Source organism: Lingula anatina, chromosome 1 (genome assembly GCF_051362555.1).
Source record: "Lingula anatina isolate TDL-2025a chromosome 1, LinAna3.0, whole genome shotgun sequence".
NCBI lineage: Eukaryota > Metazoa > Brachiopoda > Lingulata > Lingulida > Lingulidae > Lingula > Lingula anatina.
The window spans coordinates 8,832,986-8,853,078 of NC_141767.1; the positions used below are offsets into that span (position 1 = coordinate 8,832,986).

General features: G+C 35.9%; 2 protein-coding genes across 2 annotated transcripts; both read left to right on the plus strand.

The window, feature by feature from the left end:
* The first annotated feature begins 105 nt into the window (after window positions 1-105).
* On the plus strand, window positions 106-11,996 carry LOC106179784 (NLR family CARD domain-containing protein 4). The gene is made up of 4 exons (XM_013563547.2): window positions 106-885; window positions 1,646-1,755; window positions 8,410-8,578; window positions 8,895-11,996. The coding sequence occupies exons 1-4, from the start codon at window positions 689-691 to the stop codon at window positions 10,915-10,917; spliced, it is 2,499 nt and encodes an 832-aa protein (XP_013419001.2). The 5' UTR covers window positions 106-688; the 3' UTR covers window positions 10,918-11,996.
* A 1,688-nt stretch (window positions 11,997-13,684) lies between these two features.
* LOC106179765 (uncharacterized) lies at window positions 13,685-19,991 on the plus strand. Its single transcript, XM_013563510.2, has 7 exons — window positions 13,685-14,165; window positions 16,108-16,754; window positions 17,026-17,117; window positions 17,242-17,395; window positions 17,867-18,009; window positions 18,387-18,587; window positions 18,832-19,991. Exons 1-7 carry the CDS (start codon window positions 14,081-14,083, stop codon window positions 18,887-18,889), a joined length of 1,380 nt encoding a protein of 459 aa, XP_013418964.2. The 5' UTR covers window positions 13,685-14,080; the 3' UTR covers window positions 18,890-19,991.
* The last annotated feature ends 102 nt before the right edge of the window (window positions 19,992-20,093 follow it).

Consider the following 20,093-nt stretch of genomic DNA (forward strand, 5'->3'; position numbering starts at 1 on the left):
CAAGCCATAGGAAGACAGAAAACCAGGAAGAAACCTAACTTATTTAAATTTGAATGAGCTTTTTACTTTTTTCTAATTTTATTTATTTATTTATTTATTTATTTATTTATTCTAAAGGTTTTCCTTTCTCTAATTATCCTTGTTTTATTTTATTATTATTATTTTGGGGTGGTGATGATTGGGTATGCCATTTGGCTTTTGACTTAATTCTGGTTTGGATATTACTCAAATATCGTCATCACGTACACTTCAACTGCATGGAAATGAAAAACATGATCAATCATGTTATATCGATGGCCAGTTTTGGCTATTGCAAAAATAAAAACTACACCTCACCGATGTTGACTAAGATTACCGGAAGTATATTCGGGTGTGAAGCTGTAGCCTGCAGAGTGCTTGCAGTGAGAGAATGCACTGTCCTGGTCGTGAAAGTTTTTAGAAAATGCAAGTCTGAAAATCTCGTGCACATTGCAGATTCGTATTTATGGCAGTTTGGTAAAAACGCAATGTAAACAAATTATGAAAATTTGTTGCTACATTGTATATGTTAATCATGAATCAATGATAGTCAACCTCGGACAGTTTATATGGCGGACAGTTGGAGTATAGGCCACAAAGACTGTCAATTTATTAGTTACGTCATACATAACCAGTTGAAAAATCCACGCACAAACAGACACTCACTGACATGCAAGCCATAGAGAAAGCAAAAGTGCGCAAGAACTACACGCTCCTGGTGGAGGACCTCCAGGTACAGTACTATGTAGCAGACTTCCTGTACCAGCAAGGGGTTCTCTCTTTTGATGACAAGGAGAGAATCTTGGCTCAAGTGACATCACAGGATAAAACAAAGATGCTTCTGGATATGATCCTCAAAACTGACAGGTACATGTTGTATGCAAAGAGTGGAGGTAAAGGTTTTAGTGCTTTAAATTTAGGTTTGTCTGGCAGATTTATCTTGCTTTGCTAGTTGGGCCCCACAAGAAGGTTTTGATTTTTTAGGCCTAGATCTACACAGCTGTGATGTTGATTATTGTTGCATATTGTGTCTCCCACACAATATAAAAGTTGCCAGATTAAACCATGATGTTTTATTATATCTGTGTCATATCTGATATAAACTAACACAAGATTAAACATAGACAATTTACTGATGCAACATACTCTTCAGATGGTTTTTTATATAAACCCATCAGATTAATGCAGGGGCGTAACCAGACCTTTCAAAATTGTACGCACAGATTTTGAAAATTCCCAGGTACAATAATATTCCGTGAAAAATACACTGAATTTATGGAGAATAATATCATGGTTGGCTCAAAAAATTGTACGCACAGTGCATCCGTGCGTATGCCTGGTTACGCCCCTGTAATGCATTCAATATACTGGCCCTAAGGTAGGTTCTAGTATTTGGGGGGAGGGGCACTAATGACCTCCCATTTTAGCAAGGAAAAGTTTAGCTCTAAATAAAAATTTAATATCAGTTCTAATGCAATAAAAGTAAAAAAAGATCACTTTTACAGAAAAATACCCTCCTTTTTACACTAAATATTTTCCTTCTTGCCTTTCCTTTAAGCTTAAAACTGAAACAACATTAATTCCATGTGTTTGAAGTATGAACTAGTCTATTTTAAATGCATTTCAGACCTGACAGCTATGCCCAGTTCCTGAAGTCACTGGAGGAAGAATATGGTTACCTGCAAGATGAGATCAGTAACACCACAGTGACAGAGGAAGAGATACGGATCTTCCAAGGTAAGGGGAGACTGTAATGAGCATGTGTCCCTTTAAGACATTATATGCCTCACCTATGATTTTTCCTGCCTTCTAAATAATTTTAAATACTCTAGACAGGTAATATTGCACGAAAACCAAATTGCATTATAAACCATTTTTTAATCCAGACCTTAATTCCATCTACTCATTTCTGTGTAAATGGCATCTTGTTAAAGATTGTGGCTGTTGAGAAAAGCACAATCACAGTGTTGGGTAAGGACCTTTTCATATCTTGACTGGAAAGGGACTAAAAGATGTCACCAGACCACCAGTGGTCAGTTTCATTGAGCCTTCTTCATTAATTCTTTTGGGATAAGCAAGCTTGAAAGCACCGGTAGATGTGACAAAAATCTTTTTAATGAAATCCATCCTTTACTCATCAGTGAAAAAAAAAAGATAAAAATGAATCGATTCAGGTAAATCTCTTTGGTGTTTTTATTCTTTCTCCTTAAAATTTCGAAAGGTTTAATAGCAAAAATGTAAGTATTCAAAGAAGAAAGTATAAGCAAAAATGTTATTTTTAAATTTGATTCATATAATTTCCATCAGGGAAAGAAGATTAAATTTATAAGAAGGAAAATAATTATTTTTGACAAAAGCTAAATGTATCTTGCTCCCTTTTATTAAAAGGTAATTAGATTCATTACACAAATGCTATCTTTGTTAGTTTTGGGTTTCGTGTTATTGTTGGTCTTTTCATGATTCAGTATCTGTCCCTTATAAGTGCAATTATAGCTAAGAATATTTGAGTATATGGAGGTTGTTGTACTATCACATAACTTTACACACAGTTGCTTAAGAGACAAATTCCAAAGTGCTAACCCACCTCATCCACATACCTGGGTGGTCAGATACATAATGATTTATTGCTACTTACATTAGTATCATGTAGACTCAAGTAAAGAAGGGAACAATTAGTTCAATTTATGGGGCTTTCTTTTATTTGCAATTGTGTTAAATTTTCTTTTAGGCAATAAAAAACAAGTTATAAGTAACATTGCAAAATAAATACAAAATAATCTTAACATTCAAAATAAATTGATTCTAAAAAGACTAAATGTGTTTTTTACCTTTTAACATTATGTCCATGATTTGATGAAGGGTCAAAACTTAATGCTACTTAAGAAAACAATTAATACATTCAGAGATGTTTTTCTTTTTATCAGTGTTTCCCCTGCACTTAAATGAGCAAGGCGCCCGCCTCGCTGATATTTGCAAGCGCCTCGCTGAAATTTGTCAAAAGCACCGCCTCGCTGGGCTATATGGAACAACAAAGTATATTTTCACTCATGCTAACTGAAAATTATATTTATTTCTAAGCAAATATGGCATTTTCTGTTTACATATGTAATCCCATGCTTCTGAGCACTTGATTTAGTAGTAACGGAAATGCGTATGCCTAAAAATAACCAGCAGTTACTATCTCCCTGTGAGTGCCTCGTTTTCGCAGTTCTGTGCCTAATTTGAAGTATAAGAGACAGAGCGAAACGAGGCAACTGTTCTTGACACCATTTAATCACGTGTCAAGAATACACTTTCTCTATCACTTCATGTTCCGAAATTCAGACCGCCTGTTGTTTGTTTTTATAGTTTACGAATATGCACTGATAAAAAAAGGAGCAAATAAAGTGGACTTCGTTGATTTTATAAACTTGGAGAAGATTTTCTATTGATTTACGGGTGAGTTTTGTGAAAGCAGTAGCATTGTAAACTGGGTCACGTCAGTATTTCGCATGGAAACCTATGCATTGAATTTGAATTTCCATGACTGAATAGAACCATATAAATGAATAAACGAAGAACTTAAATTGATGATAAGTGTGATTTTCATCTCTTTAATTCCGAAGAGTTCATTTAACGGTGTTTGAAGTTGTTGATTATAAAGTACATCTCAAACTACGTATAACTAGAAGCGGGAGTCGCTTTGCGCTGAACGACAAGAGAGAACTTTTTGCGGCAGTTTTATACGCTCCCACACGCAAAGTCAATTGACCAGTTACTTTCACAAGAATGTGAAAACGGTAAAAACAACATATTTTATCAACTTTTTGGTCAATTTAAAAATAATTCAATGTAGTATGCCCTTTATCTTGTTTCTTGTAAGTATTAAAGTAGTTAACTTTTTTTTTTTTTATTTGAAAGTATTAACTTTTTTTTTTGAAAGAGTTTGTTCTATAAACTGAAAAGGACTAAACTGAGTGAATGCACAGACTGGAAAATAAATTTTGTCCAAACCTTTGTTATGTAATTACTGAATTTACTCCTCAAAACATCTAAAACAAGACAATTCAGTGCCACATAAAATGTAAAAAAAATCAGTTCTAAATACCCTAAAATGCACCAAATTGCACCTCAATATAAAAAAATTTCCGGGGGGCATGCCCCCGGACCCCCCTAGTATTGCTGGGATCGCAGACTGCCTACCACCTCACAGAGCTTGAAAGCCAGGGAAACACTGCTTTTTATCACAAAATTACAAGGGACAGTGGAAAATATATAACGCCATCTCCTGATATAAAACAGGTGGTTGATACACTAGGTAAAATGTCTTATTTGCATTAATATGTGTCATCGCAATAATGTTTGGATATGTTTCTCCAAGCTAGTCACAAAATTTTTATTGAGTACCACTCCTATCTTAGTTGAACATTTTACCTGCATCTGTATGAAGATGTGGCAGTGAGCAGTGTTTAACAATGCTTTTATCATACTGCTATAAAATTTATAGTAGCTTAGAGAGCATAAGTCTTGTTTCTAGTGAAGTGAAGTTGATTCAGCTGAGTATGAACCATCTTTGCAGGCCATTGTGATTAGCTATCTGTCCAACAGTATGCAATTAAATCATACTTACAGTGGCTGGGTTTGATTTTCTGTCTAGGGTGAGCTAATCTTAACATTGCTAATCTAACTGTTGTCTGAGAGGGGTTGCACTAGAGATAGGTCGCCCAGACTTGGCTAGAAACACAATTTGTGTCAAGATTTATCAGCACTTCCAACTTTGCACTTACATAAGGATGGATTAGTAGTTTAATAGTTGTAAGGAAGTATGTACCAGATGTCAGGTGATTTTATGATACTGGAATTTATCATAAACCATCATAAATTGTCGTGTGTTATCATTAGAGAAGTTTGGGTTTGTTTTACCTTTATTGCTTTGAAATCTGTTAAAAATGTGGTATAATTTATAAAAGGAAATGTAATAGAATTTCAAGAATGTTTCATTTTGATATCAACTCCTTAAACTTAAAGTCTGTATAAAATTATCTTAAGCATGCATTTTACTGACAAATAAATTAATAATAAAAATACCTACCTCTTATCAAGGAACCACCTAAAAGTTAAACAAAACTTAATATTCACTTGACTATATGCATATGTGAATTAGAAGTGAAAAAGACCCACCCAGATTACATCTAACTAAGATAGATTGCATTCAGAATTTGGACTAGCTGATCCGAGGATCAAATATGGCCGACCCACTTAAAACAATACCAACTAATGCTCTGATGGTGTCTTGGTCTCCATGTTTGCCGTCACTGCAGGGGCCTAGCAGTTATTTAATCTATTTTATGATGCATGTGGAGGGGGGAGAACATCAGGGAATTAAGCGGCTTCCTTTTAAGCAGGATCACCATATTTAGTCAGTGGATCAGTTAGGCTGCAGATTATATGTTCTGAATGCACTCATAGATAAATGCATGTTTAATTACTATTGTGCAATAGATGATAAAAGCATGAAACTTTCCACGATGAATGACCATTGGGTGTTCGTCTATTTTGGATCAGGGGGTTGACAAACACCCAATGGTCATTCATCGTGGAAAATTTCATGCTTTTATCATCTTTTGCACAATTCTCGATAAAATTTGGACTTAACCGCCTGACTACTTTTTACCATGAACTAAACTTTGCATATTTTGCTTCCCTTTTATCTCCAAAACTGGCAGAGATAGGTCCATAGTTACTATTGAACTTGAATGGGAAGTCATATACTGGCAATCTAAATGTGACCTTGAAATTGACCTTTGACCTACTTTTCACCATGAACTGAACTTTACAAATTTTGCTTCCCTTTTATCTCCCAAACTGGCAGAGATAGGTCCATAGTTACTATTGAACTTGAATGGGAAGTCATATACTGGCAATCTAAATGTGACCTTGAAATTGACCTTTGACCTACTTTTTACCATGAACTGACCTTTGCAAATTTTGCTTCCCTTTTATCTCCAAAACTGGCAGAGATAGGTCCATAGTTACTATTGAAGTTGAATAGGAAGTCATATACTGGCAATCCAAATGTGACCTTGAAATTGACCCTTGACCTACTTTTCACCATGAACTGAACTTTGCAAATTTTGCTTCCCTTTTATCTCCAAAACTGGCAGAGATAGGTCCATAGTTACTATTGAAGTTGAATAGGAAGTCATACACTGGCAATCTAAATGTGACCTTGAAATTGACCTTTGACCTTCTTTTCACCATGAACTGAACTTTGCAAATTTTGCTTCCCTTTCATATCCAAAACTGGCAGAGATAGGTCCATAGTTACTATTAAACTTGAATAGGAAGTCATACACTGGCAATCTAAATGTGACCTTGAAATTGACCTTTGACCTACTTTTCACCATGAACTGAACTTTGCAAATTTTGCTTCCCTTTTATCTCCCAAACTGGCAGAGATAGGTCCATAGTTACTATTGAAGTTTAATAGGAAGTCATATACTGGCAATCTTAATGTGACCTTAAAATTGACCTTTGACCTACTTTTCACCATGAACTGAACTTTGAAAATTTTGCTTCCCTTTCATATCCAAAACTGGCAGAGATAGGTCCATATTTACTATTGAACTAGAATAGGAAGTCATACACTGGCAATCTAAATGTGACCTTGAAATTGACCGTTGACCTACTTTTCACCATGAACTGAACTTTGCAAATTTTGCTTCCCTTTTATCTCCCAAACTGGCAGAGATAGGTCCAAAGTTACTTTTGAAGTTGAATAAGAAGTCATATACTGGCAATCTTACTGTGAAATTGACCTTTCACCTACCTTTTGATGAACTTTTGAAATATTTTTTTTTGCATATTTTGAAAATTCTTGTTGATTGCATTTTTACAGCTTGTCAAGCAAAAGACTGGTGGCTGTGTCCCTTATTTTGTGTATGTGGGGATCTATACGAATGCGCTTGCTCCAGCTGGTGGTACAATATTCGGAGGCGGTATCGCCTCTCTGATCCTCTAGTTAAATGTTGAGGTTATCAGAGGGTTAGAACACCCTGTATTGTTACAGTGTTACAGGTGCTATCAATATTCAACATTGCCTTTACTTTTATTGTGTAAGCTTTCTGAAATATTGAGACTGCAATGGTATCAGCAGTAACATTTATTAAAATACTGAGGACAACTTTCAAGATAAGGATATCTCTTCAAAACATTTATTCATGCTTAATTAAATACAATGGAGATAGCATTTTACAAGTACACTGTAGATCTGTGTCAGTTTTTACTTTAAAAATATTTTACTGGTAGTGGGATGCTTGTTCACTTAAAAACTGTTAAACTTCATACTGCATGTGTGTGCTAGAAAGTACATAGCACATGGCCGAGCAGTTACTGTAACAGAGCTTTTTAGGTGCAGTAAATTCAAGTCAAATGTACCCTTGTCACACTGACTGTTTTGTATGGAGCTCTCACTCTACATATAAAATTACCCATGTTCAATGCTCAAGTGGCTAGGTTTAATACCTTTTGAGGGATTTTGAAGTTTTATAAACTTATCATTACAAGCCAGTTGCAAATTAACCCTTTTTTACATAAAATTTATTGGATAATATTGAGAGGGTCCCATTGGGAGGGGGTAGTGATCAAAGTTCATGAGAAATGAAATCTTCAAATCTCAGTAAATAAAACTTTATGCACATCTCATTGAAAACATGAGTTGAAAATCAAATTATATGGATTATATTGAGAGGTTCCCATTGGGAGGGGGTAGTGATCAAAATTCATGAGAAATGAAATCTTCAAATTATAGTAAATAAAACTATGCATATATCTCATTGAAAACGTGAGTTGAAAATCAGATCACCAGGTGTAATCACTTCATTTCATGAAGGACAAGGTATTAAAAGTTACAGTCATGAGTCACAGGAATGGGGTGCTTCTTGGATCACATTAAATAATATGAATGTTCACACATCTCAGGAAATAAAAAGTGGCTTTTTTATGGGTAGCAAAAGTGGGGCAATAAATTTGGGTGAATACAGAATGTGTGAGAACAATATTCATATAGTTACATGTATCACATGTACAGATAGTAACAAACCATACCTTGGTGTTCTTTATAATTTAAAAGTGCTTTGGTACTGTACACACCTATGCATTACGCCATGGTCATATGTTGTTCTTTTAATCTGTATGTTTGTGTCTGAACTTAAATGATAATGATCAATAGTGGCTACTTGTACCGTTTAATATGATGAAAGTTTGTAACATTTTCTCACTGAAGCCAGCTATTGTGTAACTTGTGATATATGTACACTGGAATATATATATATATTAGTTCACATGTAGATAGGTAGATAGATAGATAAGTAGGCAGTGTTTTGACACTGATGTTCTCAATCCTGTTTCCAGATCCACCACCTGAAGCAGAGGTGTTAGAAGCAGTGAGGAGGGAATTGCAGTTATTTTACATAAAAACGTTTACCAAGCAGGAGCCACTCCCATGGAATGAAGATTTTGTCATTAGTCTCCCAGACGTGTACACAAGCCTAGAAATATTGGAGAAGGATACATATAAAAGGTATGATAAAACCATAAAATTAGGTAAAATATTTTAAGGCAAGAATAATGGCAATTATTTAGTTTAATAAAGCAGTTAAGTTTAAAATTTTATTGTAGGAGAAGTGGGCCAGTTAATGGGTTGGTGAATGGATTTGATAGATACATAACAGAATGTACTATTTTTTTAAATTTCATTCATACCTTTTTGATGCATATGTACAGGTGCATCTTTATATAATGAAAATATTTTAAATATTTCAGTTAACTATTCAATAAGACATTTATGGAAAATAGAAATTCAAAAATATATATTATGCAGCTTCTCTTTATTTCAGACATCTGATGGGTCCTGTGTCGCTGCAGGATTTATTTACAACTAGACCTCTGCCTGGCAGCACCTCACCAGCAAGGCACATTTACATAGATGGCGTTGCTGGAAGTGGCAAGACAACCCTCTGCCAAAAGCTTGCATATGATTGGGCCACAGGCAATGAGCAGAATTCTGTTTGTCATTTTAGCTTAGTTTTGAAAATTGAACTTCAGTTTGTTAGAGCTGAAATGCGTTTAGTCGATGCAGTTTTTGATCAGTTGCTTCCAGAAGATTTTAATTTATCAAAGGACGAGGTTATTCGCTGTATACATCACAATCAAAGCAGTATGTTATTGATTTTAGATGGTTTGACCGATGCATCTCAATATACTAAACAAAAGGTACTTGATTTTTTAGCAGGAAAGGTTCTAAGGCATATTACTAGCATTGTCACATCAAGACCAACAAAAATTTCAGCAAAGTATTTTGATTTGCGTCTTAGGTGCAAAGGTTTTAATAAGGAAAATGCTAAGAAGTTTATTGCTCAATATTTCAGTGGTAAACAGGAAAAGTGTTACCAGAGCCTCTTAGACGAAGTTGATGAGCATTCTCTTGTGGAAGAACTTGTTCAAAACCCTTTCAATACTTTGTTATTGTGTGCCTTATGGGAAGACAATAGGTGCCGTCTGCCCAGATCCCTAACACAGTTATTTAGTGAGATTGTATTCACTTCTGTCAAAAGATACTGTCACAAGCACAAAGCAGGGTTTTCAGGGAGTGAAATGCCTTGGGAATGTGAACAGATGTTGTCAGAAATTGAAGAACTAGCATTTACAGGTATAACTCAGCACGAGTGTGAATTTTCTCGAGATGTTGTGGATGCAAAGCTGTCTAACTGTGATGCATACAAACTTGGGTTCCTTGCAAGACAGCCTGCTAAATCTAGGCTGCAGACTACTGCATACTATAGGTTCTCTCATAAGAATGTCCAAGAGTTCTTAGCTGCCCGTCATGCCCTCAGATTATCAGATGAGACATTACAACATCATTTCCAAGAATTCCTTGTCAATCAGGAAAGTCGTATTCTCTGTATATTTATAGTAGGGGTCCTGAAGGATCATTCAGAAAGGCTCGTGCCTTTGTTTGAGTTTCTTGCAGAATTCTGCCAGAATTCCTGTAGGGATGATCAGTTGGTTGTCACAAAACACCGGTGGTCTAGTTGTGATTCAAGTCTTCAAAAATACCCTTACATCTTCAATAAGACCTTCCGCCCTTTCGCAGTGTGTTTCAACTGCCTTAACGAGGCAGACAATCACCCAGAATGTGTGAGCATCATTGCTCAGGCCATGCCAAAAGATCTGTTTCTTGACATTAAAAGTTTTAAAAATCACTACCTGTGTCATGAAGTGGAAGGGAGTTGCTTTGCAGTACTGGAGAACATTCCTTGTCCTAGGTCAGTCATGGTACTGGAGTTGTCCTATTTCTCGGAGAAGGATCCCAAGAAGGCTGCCCAGCAGGTAGTTCATGCTGTCTCTCATATTGCCAAGCACAGTGAAGGGCAGTATGAACTGTTTATTTACTGTGATGGGTTGAACTTCTATGGTTTTGCTTCAATTCCTTTCATACTTGATATTCTTGGGGACTTCTGTGCTAAGGAAGGCAACTGTTCTTTTCTGAAGAAACTCTCATGTATCAATTTTCTCATTCATGGGTGCTCCATCCTTCGTTGCATGACTGATGAGGAGATATGGACTGAGATGAAGCTCCAGACACCAAACACACACTGTCTGCCCCCTATTGTTTTCTACCACAATAAGCTGCCTTGTCCCCATGCTTCAGCCAACCCTGAAGTAGGAGTTCTCAGGGCCAATCCATTGTACCATGGAAATAACAGGAGCAGGGCTGAGGATAGTGATGACAGTGAGATTGTTATCTTGGAAACTGAAGGTTCTATCATTTACCAAGTGTTCAAAAAATTGAATCCTTCTGTTCATGTTGAAATGCACAAAGCAGATATCCCCATAGACTTCTTTTTGGATATGTACTGAATCATTTTATGATAGTCCCACAAATCAAGAAGTTGTAAGTTGTTTACAACTTCTAGCACAAATTCATTTATGTTGGACCGCATATCTGAGTATTTCTTTTGACATTTGGTCATAAAGCACTTTTTATTTTGCACAGCTATTCCCTCATTTAATGAGCCCTCAATGTATATTTATTTTGGAACGTTTATTTGAAGCTTACTTTCATTTTTTTTTTGTTTTTGAAGTCACATGGCATTTGAGTTCAAAGCACCTTATTTTTCACAAATTCTTAATTTTGATGATTTAATTCAATTAATTGTGCCATGTAAAATGTGATATTTTGCCTTAACTTTGAAATATATTAAAGGATAAAGCTATCAAAGGTGAACATGCTTTTCCCTATTGAAAAGAATTTTTGTTTTTATCATGTTCATTCAAGTTAATTTAAGTGCATGATTACAAATGGAATTAATTTATTCATCCTGATTTATGACACATTTACTGATATATATATATATATATATATATATATATATATATATATATATATATATATATATATATATATATGTTCATGGTTTTTCCTGTACATAATGAATGTATGAAGGTTATGACTTAAAATGGAGTTGATTTTCAATAAGGAAGTGCTTCTTGTATCTTGAAATGTTTTTTATGTCAGTAGAGCAGATAACACAGATGATGAAGTATTATCCACAAAGTTTTTTTTATCATTTTAGTGATAGGTTTAAGTGATAAGGAAATCGATATAAAACATTTTTTGAAAAGTGTTATTCAGAGATGAGATATTTTGAACTAATTTCATGTTAAGGATTATAGACACTACAGTGTGTGTTTCTTTGCTTTTCATTGGATGATTGGTCAGAAAAATGGTGCTTTAGTTTTCTGTGTATAAAAAGAATCTCTTTTTGTTTTTTACTTAATCTCATTGTGGGTGAATGTTTTTTGCTTTCTTTACGTATCACACCTCATGCCCGGTTGACTTTCTTATAAAAAATAATGCATTGTCAATTTTAAACAATCTGATGGTTATATGAAACAATAAAGTCCAATTTTCAATAAAATTTGTAACAAAACTGTTATACTCATTTTGCGTTTTGTTTAAAGTATTGTTGGGGGGGGGGGGGGGGGTCAAAACTAACCGCCTTTTTGGTCGGGGAACGGTTCTCTCTGGGTCCACAAAGGTTCCATGGTATAGGGTCCACTCTCCAACTAGAGAGCAACCCGTAAACGCAGACCTCCGCAAAGGCAAAATGTAAATGAAACAATTCGTCAAAATTAAATATATTAGGGTACCTGGATATAGTAGAAATGGAAATGTTTTTTCCCTTTAAAACCTGTCTGTTATGAAATTTTCAAAAAAATTTGTTAAATCTCCTGTGATATCTTGTCTTCGCACTACTCAACCCCCCTTATCCGTTGGTACAGGTAATTTACATCTTTTTCGTATGTTCATAAGTAAAATTATCCTACCCGTTTAGAGCGACCTCATGGCCAAAAGTGAACTCGGTTAAAAATCAGTTTTATTATCACTTCATGTTCTGAATTTAGTTTGATAATGTCTGTTTACCAGGGGCTGAATGTCCTCCTGACCCTCGGGGTTTTGTCTAGTTTGTTTTAAATATTGTTTGCACTTCTCATCACCAGGCGTGTATCAGTGTGTATCCGGTATATGGTAGCCTGGAGTCAAATTAATCAAAAAGGAATGTTGCAATAAAATGGCCTGTACGGTTTCACGAAGCAAATTCTCTAGAATATCCAAACACAGGTGCGTCTAAACGGGCGCTGAATGTTCCTAAATATATAAGAGCACCTTAATACGTGTATAGTTATACAGACAAAGCTTACCCGATAGAGTTGGCGTTTATGAAGTTTACCTATGACAGACAAAATGAGGCAATCCTGTAGGTGCCACGTATAAACAGAGATAACGGTGAGGGTTTACAAACAGATACTCCCAAACTATTGAGAAACATGAAGAATTACAGGGTCACCCAAATACCTATGGCAGGCCCGTAGCCAGCAATTTCAAAGGGGGGTTCTTTTTCTTAAAAAGTGGACCTTTTACCATATAATTCCCATGTAACTAGGTCAAATTTCACATAGAGTGGACCTTTTTCCAGCGAAAAGGGGGGTTCTTTCGAACCCCCCGAACCCCCCCCCCCCCCCCCCCTGGCTACGGGCCTGTATGGAGACACTCGTTTTGTTTTGTTTTCTTTTGTCTTGTTTTCAATTTTCTGAATCCGTTTACCTTAAGCTTTAGATTTAATTTAGGAAACAGGACGCGAAACAATCAGTCTTTAGTATGCAGGGAGCAAACCCCAATCAACTCGCTTTTATATAATCAACCTTCGGTCAATTTGTACGATTTTTGTCGTCAGTAATTTTATTAATGAAATGCAGGATAGACGCTTTCGATTATAATCTAATTTGCTGCCAAAATAGTAATATTAAGCACACGACTCGCAGATCTGGAAAGTTTTTGCAGATTTTTATTTCATATGTATGTCGATACGTTTAAAAGAGCCTTTATCGTTCAGATATATTGCGTTTAAACACACAGGCACACGCTTGAATTTTTAATTAAAAAAACTTTGAATACCTTATTTCCTTGCAAAACAACGCAAATGCAACCTAATTTGAAGCTACCGTAATGATAAGCGCCTACCAATATCTCCACTCAACGGTCAATACTTTTGGCACCCCGATTTTATGCTAATTTGTCAACTCCTTATCAATGACGTCATCTGAATTTGGAGACATTTCTTCCTTTGAGCGGTGCGTCATGATACCGATACTTGAGGTTTAGGTGGGGTTAGTTCACTGATAACGTACACATTGCCGCGCTTGCTGATCATTTGTTGGTTTATTTTTGTCAAAGTCAGACGACAGTAAACTGCGGGATAAAGACAACTGCAAATTGAATCCGTTTCAGAATTACAAGCAAGCCATCTGGACTGGAGGGCTACATGAGAAAGTTATCCTTAACAGCACAGAACACTTTACAGAGCAGATCGTAACAAGCAAGACAACTGGAAATAGACCAGCGTCCTCGAATAGGGCGGCGTATTATTAGAGTATATATCAAAATTCGTGTCTTAGGAGCGTGGCCGTACAAGCCAGTCTGTTGAAGCAGAAGAGTAACAGTTGGAACATCTGCAATAATATGTACGCCAAATTGTTGATAGTTGTGTGTTTGGCTGCACTAGGCGCTTCACCAGTATGTTGTCAAACCAGTTCTATTGCCACAGGTATGTATTCGCTGGCCTTATCACTTGCTTATTGACTTTGGTTAAACGATTTTAGCTAAGGCAAATAGAAAGAATTGGGTCAGAAATTACTGACAATTTGCTACCACACCCATACCGTGTCACAGCAAATTTTAGAATTGTCATTTCTAGGACTTAGTGACAAAAGCTCTGTTAGAAAAAGTGGTTGCAATGTATCGGAAGTCTTTTCTCTGATGAATGAAAAAAGCCCATGGTACATGTATATTTTTTACAAAAAAAAAATGGTTGGTTATTTACATTTCTATTTCATCGTTTGGTCCTTAATGTACTTTAAAGAGAGAACATTGCCTTGTGCCAGCTTCATTCATTGATACAGAAATGAAAAATTAATTATAAATTCCATTTTATAGACAAATAATGGCCGTCAAAATGATCTACTTTAATATTGGAAGCAGGACGGGCACTTTTGAAAACCGTTGTCACGAAATGCTTGGGGTGTATGTTACAAGGTGCGTTTGTATCAACTATAAGGTCCCACCACACGCAATTTCCAAACCTAATAAAACCCTTATCAGAAATCGCTGTCCTCCAGATGCTTGTGTTACTAAACAGACCTGTCCAAATTATCTTCTCTACCAAAATGACCATTCGGACTGTTGGCAAATATACTGCTGCTAAAATGTTCAGTATCCTTTATTTATTTGTTTACTTTGCAGTGGGTGTAGCAATGGCACCTTTGAGTCACACGGTGAGGTGTACTTCAGTTATCTTAATCCGGCATGTGATAGACCAAACATAAAGATAACCGTGACATAGACGGGGCGAACTAAGGTGCTATGTTTCTATCTGTTATTTTTACAGGAAACAAAAAGCGTTAAGTCCCCCCCCCCTCCCCTGCAACAAACCTCTAGGCGTTTATCTTCATTTTCATTCTGTCTATTGGGCTCGTTTTCTTCGTTTTATTAACGAAAAAATCTTGTCGGATCGTGAGATTAACATTTAGTAAAATAGCTGTCACAAATTGCAAAATTAAAAAAAAATCCTATGGTCCATCTTTAAAACGTATGACAGGAAAACCAACATTCCTCATACACGTATTAGCATCTGTATCTTGAATGTTGATAAGTACATTAATGTAACACGAAATTAGCTAATATAGAGGTAACTGCTGTTGTAACACGTGCATTATCCGCAGGATTGTCGACATTTAGAAAATGGAACTGAACTTCCATGTTTCCAGAACTACCCGCGTGTATACTCTTAAGTACGGAAAGTAACTTTCAGGCAACTTACAGCAACCCTGGGCTCATAAAACAGGATTCAAAGCCCGTTTACTGTTTAGCTAACACTCGAAATGTCAAAAAGTTTGGAGTACCCATGCGATACTTGTTTGTTTACTCAATCTTATCCAAAGTCAATTGTTACATTTCTTGGAAAAAAGCCAATATTCTATTGCCAATTCTAGCACGCACTCTTTTAGTAAAAAATACCAGTAACACATATAACAGCTAAAATGTTTTATTTATTTTGACTTTTTTTCTTTTGTAAAGCTGGCTTTTCAGGTAAGACACATAATAATCATTCATTGCACGAAAAGTACAAGTTTATCTTGGTGCAAGGTCAACTTAAGTTAATTACTTGTTACCCACTTTAAAACAGTGCAACGACGGTGGTGAACAGAGTTAGTGAGTGCTTCTAAAAGCAGTATTTTTTCTAAATTCTTGTCCTTAGCAAGCATTTACCATCATATTCAAGTCTTTATCCCTGTTAGTTGCTATCAAATATGCTAACAAAACCCAAGATCTCTTAAACTAAGTCAACAACATCAGGTTAGATAAGAGCCGTTCTTGTAAAGGTTGATTATTTGGCATTCTTTTATTCCCTGTTCGCGATATGTAACTTCTTACACAAAAGTACAGAAAAATGATTTCTATTCAATGCACTGTACATGTAACAATTGCAGGGAGTACGTCTACACAGGATGTATCGTCGAGTGCTCTACAAACTACACAGGCCATCTCATCGCAGTCTTCCCAACCGGGAGATGCTTCGCCTGTTGACACGAGTATGACGACTAGTTCAGAATCTTCATCAGTGCAAGCATCCACAGATATCCCTTCCTCCTCTTCCGTGGGTCAACAATCTACACATCCAATGACATCTTTGACTTCTTCTGTGACTGATAAAAGTACAATAACGATGCCTTCGTCTAATAGCGTAGGAGCCACGGCTTCTTCTTCGTCTACTACGAGTCAACTTACTACACAGACCATGACATCTTTGGCTTCCTCAATGAGTGTTGAAACTACGCAAGCGATGCCCTCGTCTGAAAGCCCAGATCCATCTTCTTTGCCCTCTACAGCTTTATCTTCAGTGGCTTATTCAACTACAGCCCTGGTTAGTGCCAGTGAAATGCCGTCAACGTCCACATCGATGAATCCAGGCCAAAGCGAAAGTGAAAGCATGAGCATGAGTACAAGCACTGCAGCTTCTCCGACAGCATCACAGTCTCCTACCCAAACGAAATCCACCCCTAAACCAGCAACACCAACGAAATCACCAAATAAAGATGCCAAAGAGAAGGGGGCAATCAAAGTACAAGTCTCCAATGTAGGTTTTGTAGGTTTGCTAATTCATCTTACAGTACATTTATGTGACGTCTTGTTAACGTATCATTAGAAATTGTAACAAATTAAGTCTCCGTGGCATCAGTATTGATCAGCTAATAAAAAAGATAAAAGCGTCCTTGTTTTCGGCTTTTATGCCTTTGCAATTTGTTAGAATATGGTCAACACGGTGATTACGAGATATACGTAATGGCATCTATTCAAAATAAAGTATTTCATTAGATTACATCCCTCATCACAAAATTTTCTTTCAGTACAATGAAGAAAAGTTCAAAACAACTATAGCAAACGAAGCCGTAACCTATTGCGAGGACCCAAAAAATAATTGTAATCACACAGGCCTAACGTAAGTGTAGAAACTAATAGAGCTCTCTCTCTCTTTATCTCTCTCTCTCGTATTGTCGTCTCATTTTTATCACTGAGCAGTTCTATCACTTTCTAACTATGATTAACGTATGTTTACATTACAGAGCAGACAAAATTGTTATCTTGAGTGTTGTCGGAGAGGGCGCTGCTAAAACAGTGGAATTTTACATAGAGGGCTCAAGCGAAAATAATGTAGCACTGACAAGCGCACAGCTCAAAGACATGATAATAACATCAGAAAAGTTGAAAGCCGACATGGTAAGTGAGAACGTGGCTATGATAAGGTTAATGGAAATTTTGCACGGTGCATTTTAAGTAAGCCCGTTTGGATGTAAGCATCAAATGAGTGGGCGTATGGTTACTGTGTAGCAATGACCCGCACGCAGAATTCGAGAACATTGGTTTAAACGTTTGGATAACTGCTTGTAATTTAGAAGTTTTGATCATAACTAGTGCCTTTTTTACAAGCAATTTTCATCTTAGATCGTATTTATTACCTTTCCCTTTATTGTTTTAGAAAAAAAGGATAGTTTATGTTATGTGTGACCGTGCATATGTAAATCCTTTAACAGTGGTCGCTAATCAAGTTGAGCTGTTTAATTACTTGCGGGTAGTGAGAGTGAAGGTATTGGGAATCATTAAATGCAAATAAAAAAAAGTGAATGTGTACGTATGAATATTGAGAATAGGCCTACGACAGATAAAATTTGAATCAAACACAAATTTTAGATATCAGTGCTGCCTGCTCCAACCCCAACAGAGGCCGCGGCACCATTAGAAGGATGGGTTATAGCTGTAATTGCTACGGGAGCGTTCCTCCTGGTCCTTATAAGCATCACGGTCATCAAAGCCCTCAGAGAAAGAAATTCAAAGTAAGGAAAGTATTTCTGTGAGGTTTTTGATGTCTTAAAACTTGCATCAGTTAAGTAGATATAAATATTAATCATTTGCCGAGATCATATATCCAAAATTAAAAAAAAAACAAAAAAACATTGCTCGCATGCTCTTGAAAAGTTGCTCAACTGTACCAAAAAAGTAAACGCAAGGCGAATTTACTGTAAGCGATTTTAAGTATCTAAACGAAGTAGTAACGTAACCTAACGAATCTAACAAATCTACACATGTTTGCTGGTCATTTCTTTTTATTTTTGCTTGACATTAATATCAATAAAAGTGTTAATGTTTCAGATAAAAACCCTTGACATTGACACTAATCGGTATATTTCTATTCTATTTCTAATGTATCTAGAAAAAAGGAGGGCTTTCATATGGCAAGCTTTGAGATTGGACCCTCGGAGCTGCCTCAGAATGGTATGCAGGGCCCGGATGTGGACGAGAGGGGCACCGAGGCACACCACTACACCAACACAAGCACGTTCAGCGAGGGTAGGGTGAATGACGGGCAATCAGCGTCTACTGTGAATGAAGTGAATGATTCAAAGACCAATGAGTGAGTTGAAGATTTTTCAGCGTTAAAATGGTAATTTTAATTAGCTTAAAAATAATATAAGGACACAAACAGCAATTTTCAAAATCTTCTTGTGTTTCATTTTTCATTTGTTAAGATGGCCCCAAATCACGGGTGTGCATGTGTTGAACCACATTGAATTTTTAGAAATATTTTTAAAATGTTATTTAAAGTTTTTGCCTCCATTACGACATTTTCAGCATCATGATCTGCCTTTCTTTTCCAGTGCCCATCCTGGAGGAATTGACAACATAGGATACAGCGAAGTACGCACGTCGTTGTAAACATGATGAATCAACACAGGGGATTACTGTTCTTTTGCATTTAATTTAGTAAACCAGGAGGAAAGAATTTGAAAATTTTCTGAAATCCGTTTTGGTGTCATAAATCCTGCTGGTAAGGGAACTGATTCAAAAACGGATAACTTTGTATAATGACTCAATTCTTTAGATGAAATTTGTTAAATACGCATTGTATTGAAAACTCACAATATTTGTGGAATGATAGATATTGACACATGTATATAGGAAGTATTTAAAATTACCGTAAAAATACCACATTTCCGTAAAGTGAACGCCTCTAATAGCAGGCCTATTTTACCTTACAAAGCAAATACCATTTTCTGTATACTCATACATTAAATTTTTATGTATTGTCAACCGATGCAATGTATTTGTAGACAATATACACTGTATATACGTGCAGTCATGTGTATTTAAACTGTATGTGCTGTATGCAACCTCTTATTCAATGCGCATCAAACACCAGTTTGTTTGTTGATCGGTTGACAAATACTGCTTTTGAGCACCATACATCTGCTATTCTTTACGAATCACAATGCCAAAGTGTCACGTTTGAATTGCACGGACTTAAGATATTTAAAAAACACTGCAAGAAATCCACATTTTGCACGCGTTATATTAATTGCTCAAGTAAGCCCGTTTGTTATCACATAAACTTATGTCTCTATACAGATAACAGCGAGTAGAAATAATTATAAATTCAATAAGTCAATTTTATAGCGCATGATTTATTATTATTTTAATCGATATTTTGAATAAGTGCGTATTTACAGAGTTGACTTGTAATTGGGATGCAGATATATTATTTCATTGTCTTAATTGATTTGTTCAACATCACATAACTTTCAGTTTATTTAGAATAAAACTCGAAACCCAAAGGAAACGTATGGATCTTTTGTACAAACACCTTATTTAATAATACAACATGTACAGAAATTTACTTTATAATTTTATATCAATATTTTAAAGTTTTTGTTCCGTAAAAATTAGTTTCAAGCATGTTATGTTCATTTTGTCATGTTTTTCTATTTCTAGTTGTTAATAAAGAAAGGAATTCAGGGAAATAAATTTGAAAGAATCTGTACATTTCATCTTTTTAAAAAACAGCATAGGCCGCCAATTTAACATCGGACTCTAAAAAAGGCAACGTATTACCTGAAGAAAAAAGGCATAATTTTGATCGAGA

Excerpts from the sequence above, each read along its gene's own strand:
- LOC106179784 (XM_013563547.2), top strand. The coding sequence starts at position 689 with ATGCAAGCCATAGAGAAAGCAAAAGTGCGCAAGAACTACACGCTCCTG. Across the intron at positions 886-1,645 it reads ATGATCCTCAAAACTGACAG|ACCTGACAGCTATGCCCAGT; the intron begins GTACATGTTGTA and ends AATGCATTTCAG. Across the intron at positions 1,756-8,409 it reads AGAGATACGGATCTTCCAAG|ATCCACCACCTGAAGCAGAG; the intron begins GTAAGGGGAGAC and ends TCCTGTTTCCAG.
- LOC106179765 (XM_013563510.2), top strand. The coding sequence starts at position 14,081 with ATGTACGCCAAATTGTTGATAGTTGTGTGTTTGGCTGCACTAGGCGCT. Across the intron at positions 14,166-16,107 it reads AACCAGTTCTATTGCCACAG|GGAGTACGTCTACACAGGAT; the intron begins GTATGTATTCGC and ends TAACAATTGCAG. Across the intron at positions 18,010-18,386 it reads CTCAGAGAAAGAAATTCAAA|AAAAAAGGAGGGCTTTCATA; the intron begins GTAAGGAAAGTA and ends TAATGTATCTAG.